Raw genomic sequence first — 16,026 nt, forward strand, 5'->3', positions numbered from 1 at the left:
CCATCTCCGCGAGCTCAGTCCCTGCAAACCATCTGATCCCATCTGCACAAGCTGCAGTTATGATTTTATATTGAACGTATTTTATTAAAGTATAAAAAGAAACAATATTCTGAACAATTGTGATTTTATAAATACAAATATACAGAGCACGGACCAACAAAACCCCTGTCTTCCCTCCTCTTCACATATATCCCCTCTACTATCAAGAAAACTGAACAAGCCAAGTTATTATAGAATGCTACATAGAAATATCATGTTAACAGAATATTGCAGTCCCCAGTTATGTCTCTAGCAGGATATATATTTCAAATCTGATATATTCTAATGACAAAATAGAAATAAAATTATTTTTTTGTATCTTTTGTTGTCTCAGGTTTTTGCTTTCATCTTCTTTTCACTCTTTTCCTTCCAGCGTCTGCCCTGTCTCTTCAATCCAGCATCTGTGCGTTCCATCCAATGTCTGCCCTATCCCCCTTCCATATGTATCTGATTTCTTTCTATGCCCCTCTTCCCTGTCCATCCAGCCTGTGCCTCCTCTCTCCTTTTTACATCATTCATTCCACCTTCACTGCCTTCTTCATTTTTATCTCTCCTATATCAGATCTAGCATCTTTATCCCTCTCATTTCTCTGCTGACCCCCTTCCAGCATCAATGTCTCTCTACTTTCTCATTTCTCTCTCTCCCATTTCCCTCATCTGATCTCTCCATTCCACCCTGACCCCCTTCCCCTCCTGTAATCTCCCTGCCAGCTGTTTTCTTCCTTTTTTCTTTCTCCCTTCCCTCCTTCTTTTTCCTTCTCCCTTCCCTCCTCCCTTTATCCAACATTAACTCTCTTCCCATCCCTTTCCCTCCTTCCCTCCCAGCAGCATCTCTCCTTCTCCCTTCTCTCCTCCCTCTATCCAACATTAACTCTCTTCCCATCCCTTTCCCTCCTCCCCTCCCAGCAGCATCTCTCCTTCTAACTCCCTCCAAGTCCAGTAACAGCTCTCCCTTTATCCAGCAGCTTCCCAGCCTTCTACAGTGGTTTCCTCCCCTTCCAGCAGCTCTCAGTACTTGCCTGCAGGAAGTTGCTGGTAAATCACTGCCCTGGCAAGTAGGAGAGCTGGTGGGAGGGGAGACAGCCACTGTGTGAAGGCTCCCCAGGATCTTGCTCGCACACGCTGACCATCTCCCTCCACTTGCACCTGTATCTGTATCTGCAGCTCTCTCCGTTCTACTGCAACTTCCCCGTGGCCCTCTTTAGCAACTCGGCAGGGGTGGCGATCAAGACAGGCTGCCGACGTCGGGACCTTCACTCTGCCTATTTTGTTTAAACTTCCTGTTTCCTAACAGGCGAGACTCACAGAGGGAAGGCCCCTGATGTCGGCAGCCTGTTTTGATCGCCTGAGGCTGGGAGGAACCGCAGTTGGGAGGAACCGCAGTCGGCAGGATATTTAACTGCTGACTTGATCTCGCCGGCCCTGTGCAGACCGGCAGAAATTTTCTGCGGACCGTCACTGGTACGCGGACTGGCGGTTGAAGAACAGTGAGCTAAACTACATATAGAGAAATTAATGGGGCTTGGGTTTTAAGCTGGTGATAAATTTTTAACATAACATAAGTTTCATATATTCCACTGGCTAATGCTAATTCTTTTTTATTATCATTTTTCATCTTGTCTACAAGTGCTCCCGAGTCTCTTTCCTGGGGGCTCTCTCCAAGTACCGCACCACACAAATACAGGATGTCTGGTGCGGTACTCGGAAAGAGCCCCAGGAAAGAGACTTGGGAGTACTTGTAGACAAGTCAATGAAGCCGTTAACGCAATGCGCAGTGGCAGCGAAAAGGCGACCAGAATGCTAGGAATGATTAAGAAGGGGATCACAAACAGATCGGAGAAAGTTATCATGCTGTTGTACCAGGCCATGGTGCGCCCCCACCTGGAATACTGCGGCCAACACTGGTCGCCGTACATGAAAAAGGACATAGTACTACTCGAAAGGGTCCAGAGAAGAGCAACAAAAATGGGGGACTGGAGGAATTGCCTTACAGTGAGAGATTAGAGAAACTGGGCCTCTTCTCCCTTGAAAAGAGGAGACTGAGAGGGGACATGATCGAAACATTCAAGATAATACAGGAAATAGACTTAGTAGATAAAGACAAGTTGTTCACCTCTCCAAGGTAGAGAGAACGAGAGGGCACTCTCTAAAAGTTAAAAGAGGATAGATTCTGTACAAATGTAAGGAAGTTCTTCTTCACCGAGAGAGTGGTAGAAATCTGGAACGCTCTTCCAGAGACTATTATAGGGGAAAGCACCCTCCAGTGATTCAAGACAAGGTTAGACAAGTTTCTGCTGAACCAGAACGTACGCAGGTAAGGCTAGACTCAAATAGGGCACTAGTCTTTGACCTAAGGGCCGCCACAGGAGTGAACTGCTGGGCACGATGGACCATTGGTCTGACCCAGCAGCGGCAATTCTTATGTTCTTATCTTTTGCACACAAAAAATCTTAGAAAATGACACGAGGTTCCCATCATAGGAAGACCACATACTAATATTCACACTGATGTATGGCCTCTCTCTCTCTGTGCCTATACCAGTATACATACCATAGGCAGCGGAATGCTTTTTTGTTTGGGGGGGCCTAAAAGCTCTGACCTGCGGCATGACCTCTTTCTCCAGCTCCCTACTCCCTCCCACCTACCTTCTCCGGTCACTGTAATTTTAAATCTTAGGGCAGCTGCCACGTAGTGTCAATGATCAGGCCTGCCCTGGAAGTCTTCATTCTGCAGCGACTTCCTGTTCCCATGTAGGTAGGACACTGCAGAATGAAGGGTTCTGGGGCAGGCCCGCACATTGACGCTGCTCGGCGGCTGCCCGAAGATTTAAAATTAAAGTGGCCGAGAGGAGGTAGGTGGGGGAGTAGAGCCAAAACTGACTTCCAGTTTTTAGGGAGGCTGTTGCCCCTATGCTCTCCCACATTCTGACGCCTATGATACCTACACTGATCAAGATGAAAGACACAAAAGCAACAAGCAGACAATAAAAAGACCAAAGGAAGTACTTACTGGTTATTTTCATTAATATGAATGTGCACAATCAGAGAAATCTGCTGTTCTCTTCTCCTATAATAAAAGAGAAAAAAAAATATATATATATATATATTGATGACTTTCCAGAGTTTTTGAGGCTTAAAAGTAATATATTTCAAGGCAAATGAAATCAAAGATGGCATATTACTCTTGCAAATACAGTAAAACCTTGGATTGCAAGTGTTTTGCAAGACAAGCAAAACATTTTATTAAATTTTAACTTGATATACAAGCAAGGTCTTGCTACACAAGTACATACAGTATACACACATCACAACTGAGCCGATGGTTCTTCTCTGTCTGACACTGTGAGATCATCGTAATGGTTCTAAACAAGCAAAGTCTTGCAATACGAGTACATACAGTATACACGTGTCACATCCTCACAACTGAGCCAATGGCTCTTCTCTCTCTGACGCTGCGGGAGTGTGGTGACTGTTCTAAATGAGCAAAGTCTTGCAATACAAATACATACAGTATACACAACCGAGCCGATAGTTCATCTCTCTTTGACGTTGCAAGAGTGTTCTAAATGAGCGAGGTCGTATAGTATTTTTTGTATTAAAGTTTTTGGGTTGTGGAACGAATCGTCTGAGTTTCCATTATTTCCTAAGGGGAAATTTGCTTTGCTATACGAACGCTTTGGATTACAAGCATGCTTCCGGAACAAATTATGCTCGCAAACCAAGGTTATACTGTACTGGCATTTTGGTTGCTATTTGAAACGAGTGTGTTGCTATGAAAACTGCTAATGCACCACTATTCATTCTTGTTACGTTAAGATGTCATTCTCTTTTCATTGCCATACTTTCAATACTTGGTCTCTTTAGAGGTGTGGAAAATAGTGCACAGAAGCAGACCTCGAAGGGAAAGAGTGACATATCCATTAAGCCAGTCCAATTATCTTTGCATTTTTTTTTTCCACAGCATGTAAAAATAGCCATTAGCACCACTAATTCTATAGGAAAGGAATTTTGCAGAACTGAAGCCTATGTGAATGCATAAATTAGTACAATCATTCACCAGTATAATCATCAGCAAAGCTGAACTCTGAGGACTTTCTTAGAGATGATATTAAAGCCACACGATTGCCGGATCTGCAAGGCAAGGAAGAGGCACTGTGGATCAATTTGGAAAGAGGGAAGGGGAAATATATTTACATTGGTGTGATATACAGGCAGGGCCGGCGTTAGAGGGGTGCAAACGGGCCCCAAGGCTCTGGGGGGGCCCCCGTGAGCTGGCATATCCTCCCTCCTTCTAAGCATGCCAATCTGATGTCAACTTCACCACTGATCACATTTTTGTTACAGGGGAATGTGTGCCGGCTGCGGCAGCGACTCTGAAACGCAGCTTGCAGCCTCCCTACCCACGTTCTTTGTGCCACGTTCAGCCCCCCCCCAATGATGCAACTTCCTTTTTCAGCCTGGACAGACCGCGCGACACAAGGAACGCAGGGAGGAAGGCTGCAGGCTGTGTTTCAGAGTCACTGTCGCAGCTGGCATTCCCCTGTAACAAAATTGCGAGCGGAGGTGAAGGGGGAGGACATGCCGTGCCAGAACTGTTGTTGGGTTGTTGGGTTTTTTTTGTTTTTTTTAAGAAGAATGGGTTTCAAAGACATGCCAGGTGGGGAGTGAAGGGGAAGGATTTATATGGCCAGAAACATGGGGGAACTAGAGATAGAGATGGTGGGCAATTGTCTAGAGCAGTGGTTCCCAAACCCTGTCCTGGGGGACCCCCAGCTAGTCGGGTTTTCAAGATATCCCTAATGAATATGCATGAGAGAGATTTGCATACCTGTCACTTCCATTATATGCAAATCTCTCTCATGCATATTCATTAGGGATATCTTGAAAACCCGACTGGCTGGGTGTCCCCCAGGACAGAGTTTGGGAACCACTGGTCTAGAGGGATAGAAAAGCTGAGTAGTTGGACGTGGGGTGCTGTGAATAATAGGGGAATGAAATACTTGAAGGGAAGATGGAAAGAGAAAGGCAGAGATGGTGGACCTGGGGGTGGTATGGAGGGAGGGAGATGTATAGAAAAGGAGGATAGGATTGTTGGAAAGGGAGAGATATGGCATGGGAAGACAGTTGGGAAGAGAAAGGGAGAGAATTGGGCTTGGGAATGGAAGGAAGGTAAGGAGGGATGGAGGAAGAATTATTAGGTCTGGGGGTGGAAGGGAAACAGATGCAGCATCTTTCTTCCCTCTCTCCCTCCCTCTCTCAAGGAGGGAGAGAAGAACAGAAAAGAGGGAGAGATGGACCATAGGGAGACAGGATGAAAGATGGACCCATAGGAGGGAAGAGAGGTGGGATAAGAAGATGGTAAGGAAAGGAGAGAAAGGGACAGGGAGATATAGCCTGAAGAGAGAGGGAGGGCGATTCTGGAAGTGATGAGCCACATGGAAGAGGTCAAAAAGTGGATGATAAGATGAATGAGAACACTGAATACAGTGGTAGAAATGTGGTAATGGGGAGTAGATAGAGGGAAATAGGAGGATGGGAAATGGAAGTGCTACAGAATGAGAGGAAGTGGAAAATTCATAAGTAGCTGAAAATGTAAAAAGAAGATGAGATTTGAGTGGACAGAGGCAGTAAAGAAAAAAGGGAGGAAAGCTGAAAGGGCAAAAATCAATATGTTGGAGACAGGCATACTGAGGGAATGAAGCAAGAAGGAAGAGGAGAAAAAAAAATGGACAGTAGATACTGGAAAGAGAATTAGTAGAAGATAGACAAAATCAGAAAGAGAAACTGGGACCAAGATGATGGAAAAACAGAATGTCCAGACAAGGTAGAAAAAAGTGTTTTATTTTGAATTTATTAACTAGAATATGTTGGCTTTTGGACACATGCATCACAAATATACTTGTATTCTAGTCAGTGGCATAACCACATAACTAATTTTTTTATGGGGGAGGGAGTTGGAGCCCAAAATGGGTGGATGGGCATCAAATTTTCTCCCCACCTGAATGCAAAATATAAATATTTGAGCTTTTGGGGATCCTCAAGCCCTGCCAACTAAAGATTTCCTCTTCCAGACTAGCAACCAGAAATCTCCAAGCTTTGCAGCTAGTGGCCGTATCCTCAAGCTGCAACTGTTTTCATGCATGCATAAAGCCAAGGTGGTGGGGAGGCAGCGGCAGTTCTGAAATACTATTGCAAGCTGCAGAACATGGAAAGTTCTGGTCTCTGGACCTGAGGAGCTGGTCATCAGCTGGTAAGGCTTAGGGATTCCTACCAGCTACAGCAAGGGAGATGTTCATTTTGAGGGCGCCTAAGCTCAAAGTGGGATGCCCAGCCTCCTCTCATGGTTGTGCTACCAATTGTGTTTAGTACAAAATTAAGTACTTGCTGAGTTTGTTTTGGGGTTTCCAGTTCAGCTTTGGTACTCATAATTTGTGATCCATTGTTCTGTATTTGGTGATGTTTGTGTGTTCTGTGTGAAGAAGTCATTTAAAATTGTTTAATACTTATAGGGTAGTAATGGTGGGTATGGAAATTTGGAAAGGGCCCCCTCCTTCATTTCTGCCCTGGGCCCCAGCATGTCTGAAACCGGCCCTGTATACAGGCCTCCTTCACAGATGGAAGAAATGGACAGGGATTTAATAAAAATTCAGAATATACTATCTAAAAAAGGGGAAGTTTTACTAATAGGAGATTTTAACATGCCAGATGTTGATTGGAATATCCCTATTACGGGGTCTTTTAGAAACAGGGAGATCCTGGATTCTCTACAAGAATTGTTCTAGCAGTTGGTAATGGAACTCACGTGGGATGGGGTCATACTGGACTTAGTGCTTACAAACGAGTAAAGTGTTTCTGATGTTGCAATGGGTGATCATCTGGCATCCAGTGATCACTGTATGATACGGTTTAATATTAAGATGGGTATAGAGAGGGCTCATTCAAAAGTAAAGAATCTAGACTTTAAAAAATTAACTTTATTCAGATGGGGGATTTCGTCAAGGAACTGTTGTCTGCATGGGATCGTCTGGAAGGAGTAGAAATGCAGTGGGCAATACTGAAAGAAGTTATTGTAAGGGCGGCAGACTTTTTTGTGAGGCAAGTAAGTAAAAGTAAGAGGAAAAGAAGGCCTCTTTGGTTCTCAATGTAGTAGCTAAGAAGGTAAGGAATAAGAGGTTAGATTTCATAAGCTACAACAGATCTCAGAAAGAGGAAGACAGGCAAAAATATCTGGAAAAATTAAGAGAGGCTGGTCAAGTAGTCAGGAAAGCAAAGATGCAAATGGAAGAAAAAATAGCTGACAAGGTAAAATGGGGAGACAAGACATTTTGTAGATATATCAGGAAGATGTGCAAAAGTAGCACTGTGAAACTCAAAGGTGAAGGGGAGAAATATGTAGAAGCCCATAAAGAAAAGGCTGAATTGCTTAACAAATACTTCTGATCTGTGTTCATGGCTGAAGCGCCGGGAGGGGGACTGCAGAAGACAAACGGGAATAAGGATGGAGGAGTGGTAGACCCTAATCGATTTCAGAGGGTTGTGTTTGTGAGGAGCTAGCGATGGGGCCGGATGGTGTACATCCGAGGGTGCAGAAGGAACTTAGGGAAGTTCTGGTGGCTCTGCTGGCTGAGCTTTTCAATATTTCTCTAGAGTTGTGAGTTGTACCGGAGGACTGGAGAAGGGCGGATGTGGTCACTCTACACAAAAGTGGAAGTAGGGAATTGCAGGCCTGTAAGTCTGACTTCTGTGGTAAGCAAATTAATGGAAATGCTTTTAAAAACAGAGAATGGTGAAGTTTCTGGAATCCGGTGGATTACTAGAGGTCTTGTCAGATAAATCTGATCAATTTCTTTGACTGGGCGATCAGAGAATTGGATAGAGGGAGTGCACTAGATGTAGTGTATTTCGATTTTAGCAAAGCCTTGAGCTGGGCCCCAAAGTGATTATGTGGAAGGCGACAGAGAGTAGTGCCCAATGGAGATCACTCTGAGGAAAGGGATGTTACCAGTGGTGTGCCTGTTCTTTTTAACATTTTTATAAGCAATATTGCTGAAGGGCTCTCGGGTAGGATTTGCTTCTTTACGGATGATACCAAAATCTGCAATAGAGTAGACATCCTGGATGGTGTGAATAACATGAAGAAAGACCTAGTGAAGCTTAAAGAATGGTCTGAAATTTAGCAGCTAAAATTTAATGCTAAGAAATGCAAGGTCATGCATTTGGGCTGCAAAAATCTGAGGGAACGGTATAGTTTAAGGGGTGAAGAACTTATGTGCATGACAGAAGAGCGTGACTTGGGTGTGAATGTATATGATGATTTTAAGGTGACAAAACAGGTTGAAAAGGTGACGATAAAAGCTTGAAAGTTGCTAGGGTGCATAGGGAGAAGTATGGCCAGTAGGATAAAGGAGGTGATGGCTCTGTATAAGACTCTGGTAAAACCTCATTTAGAATATTGTGTGCAATTCTGGAGACCACACATTCAAAAAGATATAAAAAGGTTGGAGTTGGTCCAGATGAAGACTACTAAAATGGTACGTACTCTTCGTCATAAGATCTTAATATGTATACGTTAATATATACCATATCTCAATATGTATACTTTGGAGGAAAGGCGGGAGAGGGGAGAAATGATAGAGATGTTTAAATATCTTCATGGCATAAATACGCATGAGTCAAGTCTCTTTCATTTGAAAGAGAGCTCTGGAATTAGAGGGCATAGGATGAAGTTAAGAGGGGATAGGCTAAGGAGTAATCTAAAGAAATACATTTTTTTTTTTACAGAGAGGGTAGTAGATGGTCTCCCGGTAGGTAGTAGAACAGTCTCCTGGAAGAGGTGGTGGAGACAGAAACTGTCTGAATTCAAGAAAGTGTGGGATAGACATGTGGGATCTCTTTGAGAGGAAGAGAAAATGGTTACTGCAGATGGGCAGAATGGATGGGCCATTTGGCCTTTATCTGCCTTCATGTTTCTATGTTAATGATAGCAGCCATGCTTGTCAAAAGGCCAAGAGCAAATTATTACAGAATTGTTTTTTTATTTTTTTAAAGTTTTCTTATCCTCATTTGACAAAACTAGAATTTTATAAAGTCTTATTTGGTGAAGCAACATCCACTCTTCAAGCAATCTTTGTTGGGAGAGCTTAAAATTCATACCACCATTAGGTGGTTTGGTTCTTTCACACAATACAACAGATCTAGTAGCAAGGAGGAGCAGATTAACAATTAGAATAACAGGTTGAGGACCAGGAAGCTTGGTTCACATCCCATTGTGGCTTGCTCTAGTGTTGGGCAAGTCAATTAACCCTCCATTTCTTCAAATGCAAACTCAGGGGCTCTTAAGCTTAGCATGTGCTAAATTCTAAGGAAGTCCATAGGTAAACATTTGCACTAAAAGAACCCGTAGATTGCGAGTCCTCCGGGGACAGAAAAATGCGTATTGTATTTGAATGTACATGGCTTACGTAGCTATTGGGCTTGCAAGCAGTATTTGATATGTCCAAGTCTCTAGGACAGTACTTCTCAACCTGGTCCTTGGGGGCATACTTAGCCAGTCAGGTTTTCCTGTTATCCACAATGAATATATATGAGAGAGATTTGCATGGATTGTCTTCTTGGTATCTCATGCATTTCATTCTGGATATCTTGAAAAGCTGATTGGATGAGTGTGCTCTGAGGACTTGTTTGAGAAGCACTGCTCTACGATTCTAATTGCATTTACCTACCAGCTGGGACATTTTGTTGAACTCCTTCCATGAGGTGTTAGAACTAGGGGTGGTGTTTTGTATTAGCAGCAACCCTTGGTAAAATGCCTCACTACTTTTGTTCCCATTAGTAATGTAATGTAATTTATTTCTTATATACCGCTACATCCGTTAGGTTCTAAGCGGTTTACAGAAAATATACATTAAGATTAGAAATAAGAAAGGTACTTGAAAAATTCCCTTACTGTCCCGAAGGCTCACAATCTAACTAAAGTACCTGGAGGGTAATAGAGAAGTGAAAAGTAGAGTTAGAGGAAAAATAAAAATAAAATAAACATTTTAACAAAACAGCATTGATCTAAATACTTTGGAAGGTAGAAGAGAGGAGAGAAAGGAATAGAAGCAGAAGGGGGAGCCGTTGAACAGTAGAATTCTGGAGAAATTTAAATGATAGAAATAGAACAAAACAAAGACAAAAGGCAAAACAATAGATAAGATTAAAGATAAATCATAAGCTGGAAAGAAAAATAAAATAAAGCTTTGTCTTCAATCCACGGTTTCAGCGTCAGTGATGAAGTGGAGCAAGTAAGTTTAGTCTGGCAGAAAGATGATTTTTTTTTTCCATATAGCACTACAGTAGAATGACTTGGCCTGAATTGCCATAGGAACATAAGAATAGCCTTATTGGGTCAGACCAATTGTCCATCTAGCCCAGTAGCCCGCCTTCACGATGGACAATCCGGGTCACCAGCACCTGGTAAAAACCCAAATAGGAGCAACATTCCTTGCTACTGATCCAGGGCAAGCAGCGGCTTCCCCCATGTTTGACTCAATAACAGATTATGGGTTTTTTCCTCCAGGAAATTGCCCGAACCTTTCTTAAAGCCAGCTAAGTTAACTGCTCTTACCATAACCTCTGGCAATGCATTCCAGAGCTTAACTATTCTCCGAGTGAAAAAATATTTCCACCTATTCGTTTTAAAAGTATTTCCTTGTTACTTCATCGAGTGTCCCCTAGTCTTTGTAATGCCTGATAAGAGTAAAAAAATCGATCCACTTGTACCTGTTCAACACCACTCAGGATTTTGTAGACTTCAATCATATCTCCCCTCAGCCGTCCCTTTACCAAGCTGAAGAGCCCTCACCGTTTTAGTCTTTAATCATATGAGAGGAGTTCCATCCCCTTGATCATCTTGGTCGCCAAGCTTAAGGGTGTAGCTTTAGCATCAGGAGGATGGCGAGTTTCCTGTGAGAACAGAAACTCTGGAATGAGGGAGCATAGGATGAAGGTGAAAGGGGATAGGCTCAGGAGTAACTTAAAGACATACCTCTTCACAAAAAGAGTGGTTAAGTTGTAGAGGTGGTGGAGATGAGGACTGTATCTGAATTCAAGAAAGCATGCGGAAAAGTGCTTGGATCTCTAGCATGAGAGAGAGAGAGAATGGCTTGCAGCCCACGGTAAAGGAACGTTACTGACTGACTGATACTGAGGATGATGGAACTGACCGTTAACAAGTAGCTCCCCAGGGAGACAGGATGCTTCTTGGCAGCTGCTGAGCAGAGTATCACGGAATCTGCGAGCTTTTGAATAAATGCCACTAAGACTCAAATAATAATGGATTGTATTTTGCCGGTGAATGAAAGGTGCGGCTTTTGCAACACCTCTGAGGCAGAGTGCGCCCACAGCACAACTTGCATTCGAGACATTCTGATTTTCAGTGGCCAGAGATCGGCATAATGGCTTGGCCAAGTTACTGCGCATTACTAAAAGATTGGATCTATAAGACTCCGTTCCCAATTCCCCTTTTGAAGTTTCAGCCCTGTATGCTATGTACTCTAAGCCAATATACATAGATTTTTTTTTTTTTGCAAACACCACCGCAAAGCTAAATAAAGAAGTGATAAAATAAACCTTACCATAGCTACAGGAGGAGGAGGGAGATATGGAAGAAGGAACTAAATAGACTCAGTGGGATCTAAGTGAACCCCAGAAACAGCATCCAGGCTGGCTCCTCTGTGCTTACTCGGTTTTTGCCGTGAAAGAAAAGATATTGGGGCTGACATTCACACCGTGGGAAGCAGCCCGGCTAAGTCTCACAGTTGGCGGCAAAACCAGATATTCAATGCTGGGCTGTTTCCTATAACCAGCATTGAATATCCAGTTTTATTTTATTTTTTTGTCACTATTAACTGGCTACGTCAATATTCAGTACTGGCCAGTTGACCTTGGGCAAAGATAATCTGCTATTTCAGTGGCCCAATTTGGCCACTAAACTTTGCTGGCCAGTGCTTAAATAATAGTCAGCCTATACGGCGGCGTCTAAATGAACGTAAGTCGAGAATTACAACATCAAATATGATGGCTCCTTTGGTCCAGCATTGGATGGAGAAAGCTCATAAAATTGAGGACATATAATGGAGAGTGATCGATCAGGTTATAGCTGGGTGGGAGGCTGGCAATACAGAGAAGAAACTGAATTAGAGAGAACAAAACTGGATTTTTTTTATTTGAATTCAGTAACCCCCATTGGGATTGAATGCTGAGATTGAGTAGATGACTGATTTGAGAACGGAGCTGTTTGGATCTGAAAGAATCAGCTGATGAAGGGGAGAGTGTGGTGCAGCGGTTAAATCTATAGCCTCAGCACCCTGTGGTTGGGGGTTCAAACACCACACTGCTCCTTGTGAGCCTGGGCAAGTCACTTAATCCCCCCATTGCCCCAGTTACATTAGATAGATTGTGAGCCTGCTGGGACAGACAGGGAAAAGTGCTCGAGTATCTGAATAAATTCATGTAAACCGTTCTGAGTTCCCATGGGAGAACAGTATAGAACAGGGGTTGGCAACTCCGATCCTCGAGTGCCGGAATTCAGTCAGGTTTTCAGGATTTCCCCAATGAATATGCATTGAAAGCAGTGCATGCAAACAGATCTCATGCATATTCATTGGGGAAATCCTGAAAACCCGACTGAATTCCGGCACTCGAGGACCGGAGTTGCCCACCCTGGTATAGAATATTGAATAAACAACAATAAAGGCATTTGAAAAAACACCACCGCCATCTTAAAGCTATTGAAGAGAGCGATGAAGTGGTACAGGGGAACTATAAAGGCAACTGATATGAGATACTAATGAGAAATATAAACAGATGATTTTTATGTGAGGAGAATGACTATAATTTTGTTTTTATAGGGCACGAACCTTGATACAGCTATGATGCGAAACACAATTCATGTCAGTGTCTGGATGGTCCCCGGTCCGACACAAGCTAAGTAATTCTTACTAACTTTTGAGTTAAGAGCCACCAATATTTAAGTGTATGAATTGCATTATTGAATTAAACTTAAATTTAAAATGTGAAGATAATAAGTTGAAGAATAGGGGTCAGGGACAACCTGAACCGCAACGGGTGGCACCACTGAGACCCCTGAAGAGATCTGAAAATCTAAGGATCTATAATTGGTTTTTGATAGTTGATGGTTGAAGACTGATTATTTTGATAATTTAATCAACTTCGGATTTATGTAAACTTAATCAACTTTGGATTTAGGTAAATAATATTTGTGACATAGCTGGTTAGCAACTAGCTGTTAGTGTTCCCACTGTGGATATTTAGTGGAGATAACTTGCTATCTTTCAATGAAAAATAGTGGTTAGCCAGTCAAATGCAATTTAACTGGCGAGGAACCATTCCTGGATGGTTAAATAGTGCTGGACATCAGGGCGGGGGGGGGGGGGAGGGGATATCCTCCAAACTTCAGCTACACCCTTAACCCCAGTAAAACCCCTGCCAGGATATAGAGCAGGGGTGTCAAAGTCCCTCCTCGAGGGCTGCAATCCAGTCAGGTTTTCAGGATTTCCCCAATGAATATGCATGAGATCTATTAGCATACAATGAAAGCAGTGCATGCAAATAGATCTCATGCATATTCATTGGGGAAATCCTGAAAACCTGACTGGATTGCGGCCCTCGAGGAGAGACTTTGATACCCCTGGGATAGAGGGAGATAGAGGAGGGGATCTGGACATCTAATAAGTCACCAAAGCTTTCTCCTCATATACCAGTCCTTTTCCTTTATGATGAAAGAAGGAGAAAAGGGTGGTATAAAGGGGTAGTTGGGGAGGGGGGGTACTCAGAGTCCTCTGGGTTAAGCCCCTGCTCTAGACAAACTTCTTCAAATTCTTAAGGTACCCTCTGTGCTTAACAAAAAACAGCTGCCATCTGGGCCAGGAGCTGACTCAGCAAATAGATCAGACGCTACATGGTATATCTGTGTTTATCTGCTAGACCCAGAAAAATACTGAGCATTTAAAGGCTGCACAGTGCCCTTAAGGGACATTCACACAGAACTACTTTGTTTCTCTGTCTCTACCCACTGGTTGATGGACATAACCCACTGTTTTGGACTGGTCTGATATGGATGCTAAGGAATTATTTTATTACACACAATAAGGTACAGCTTTGTATAAGGGAGCTACATCAGGACTTAGGAAGTAAACTTTCCAACGCTCACCCTGTCTGAGATGACCTCCAGAAATAATTATCCTTAATTTTGCTTTCCATTGAAATGACATTTTTCTGCTTAATGGCAATGCTTTTTCCTAACATCAATATAACTGTTTCACTGTTAGACAGGTGAGCTCCAATCCCTGTCTGGGTTGACATTTTTTTTTATAGTCTTGATTGGATTATAGTGTGAGGTGTGTGTGGGGGGGGGGGGACTTGGGGGGGGGGAGCAAAGAGGAAGAGAGAGGGAGAAAGAAAGTTAATCAGTGCCTATCTGAGAAAGAGGGAGAAAGGTGACCCACCTCCCCAATAATGTGATCTCCCTACCCTTTGACCCACCAAACCAAGCAAACAAACCACGTCTATACAAGTCAGGAATACAGTACTGTCATTAATGATTGCCTTTAGCAGATTGATAGCTGTAGCCACTTTTTCATACACATTTATAGCTATCTGTTTTGATCGTCTGTCTATCTCTATTTCTTTTTACTCCCCTATTAATTTGCTGGCGTTCCTTTCCCTTTGGTTAAAGCTGCAAACTGCTTTGCACATGTAATGAAAGGTGGTATATCAAATTCAATAAACAGAAATATGTTCTGGGCAATTTTCAGCTGGCACCAGGCAGCGAGTTTTCCACCAAATACCGCTGCTCAAACCATATATTCAATGCTAAGCTGTGTCCGGCAACTTGCATTAAAGATTTGGGATTTTTCTGGCCAGCACTGGCTATTTAAATTAATAGCAGGCATAGATAAGATTGCTATTTATGTGGTCTGATTTGCCCACTAATCTTAGCTGACCAGCACTGACTATTTGTGGCTAGCCAGCTAAATTGTATGACGTGGCTAGCCACTAACCATGAATAATCAGCAGAGATAACTAGATATCTCCTACTGAATATTAATGGCTAGCAGGCTAAACATTATTGAACTGGCCAGAAGCTGTTCCTGTCCCATAGTACTAAATTGAGGGGGGGATTGCGTTCAGGTAAAAATCTGTAGTGTACAGCAGTGGTTCCCAACCATGTCCTGGAGGACCATCAAACAGTCAGAGTTTGCGGGATGGGAAAGATTTGCATGCCTTTTATCGCCATTACTGTATATGCAAATCTCTCTTATGCATATTCATTAGGGCTATCCCAAAAACCTGACTGGCTGCTGGCCCTCCAGGACAGGGTTGGGAACCACTGGTGTGGAGGATTAGCCAGACTCCTCAATGGATAGCATCTACCTCCTGATTTTCAAACTTATAACAATGCAGGGAACCCGCCATCTGCCTTCTTCTTATAGTTCTTAAAGAAATTGTTTCAGGTCGACATCAGGACTGGTGGTTTTAACAAAAACCTGTTTATTTACAGAGGTGAGGTGAGGGGACACTCTATAAGGTTACAGGGAAATACTTTTTAAAACCAATAGGAGGAAATATTTTTTCACGCAAAGAATAGTTAAGCTCTGGAATGCATTGCCAGAGGGTAATAATAATAATAATAACTTTATTTTTGTATACCGCATTACCATGGAAGTTCTATGCGGTTAACAGATGAAGAGACTGTACATTTACAGTAAAGTTACAATTTTTTTTATTTTTTTGGCATAGCAACATTTACATTTTCAGCGACGCTACATTTACGGTGAAGTTATTTTTCAGCTAGGTTACAAATTGCAGAGAAGTTGCATTTGCTGTAAGTTACATATATATTGCGGAGTTCATACAGTAGTATTACATACGGCGGTGATACATACTGTGGTGTTCGATAAGGCAGAGCAGAGGCATTTAGTAT

The 16,026-nt window shown here is 42.8% G+C and overlaps 1 protein-coding gene across 11 annotated transcripts in view; it reads right to left on the reverse strand.

Annotated features, from left to right (window-relative positions):
- The window catches only part of LRRC7 (leucine rich repeat containing 7), a 464,098-nt gene that overhangs the window by 279,607 nt on the left and 168,465 nt on the right, over positions 1-16,026 (reverse strand). The window contains exons 2-3 of one of the 11 annotated variants that reach the window (XM_033916813.1): positions 4,096-4,169; positions 3,049-3,105 (exon numbers count right to left, since the gene is read on the reverse strand). The exons of 9 other annotated variants lie outside the window; for them this stretch is intronic. In XM_033916813.1, the coding sequence (XP_033772704.1) occupies positions 3,049-3,061 (13 nt within the window). In that variant the 5' untranslated portion in view covers positions 3,062-3,105; positions 4,096-4,169. The remainder of the gene's footprint in view (positions 1-3,048; positions 3,106-4,095; positions 4,170-16,026) is intronic. One more of the 11 variants, XM_033916812.1, reaches the window with a different exon arrangement.

The sequence above is a fragment of the Geotrypetes seraphini genome, chromosome 12, assembly GCF_902459505.1.
Source record: "Geotrypetes seraphini chromosome 12, aGeoSer1.1, whole genome shotgun sequence".
In the NCBI taxonomy this organism is placed as follows: Eukaryota; Metazoa; Chordata; class Amphibia; order Gymnophiona; family Dermophiidae; genus Geotrypetes; species Geotrypetes seraphini.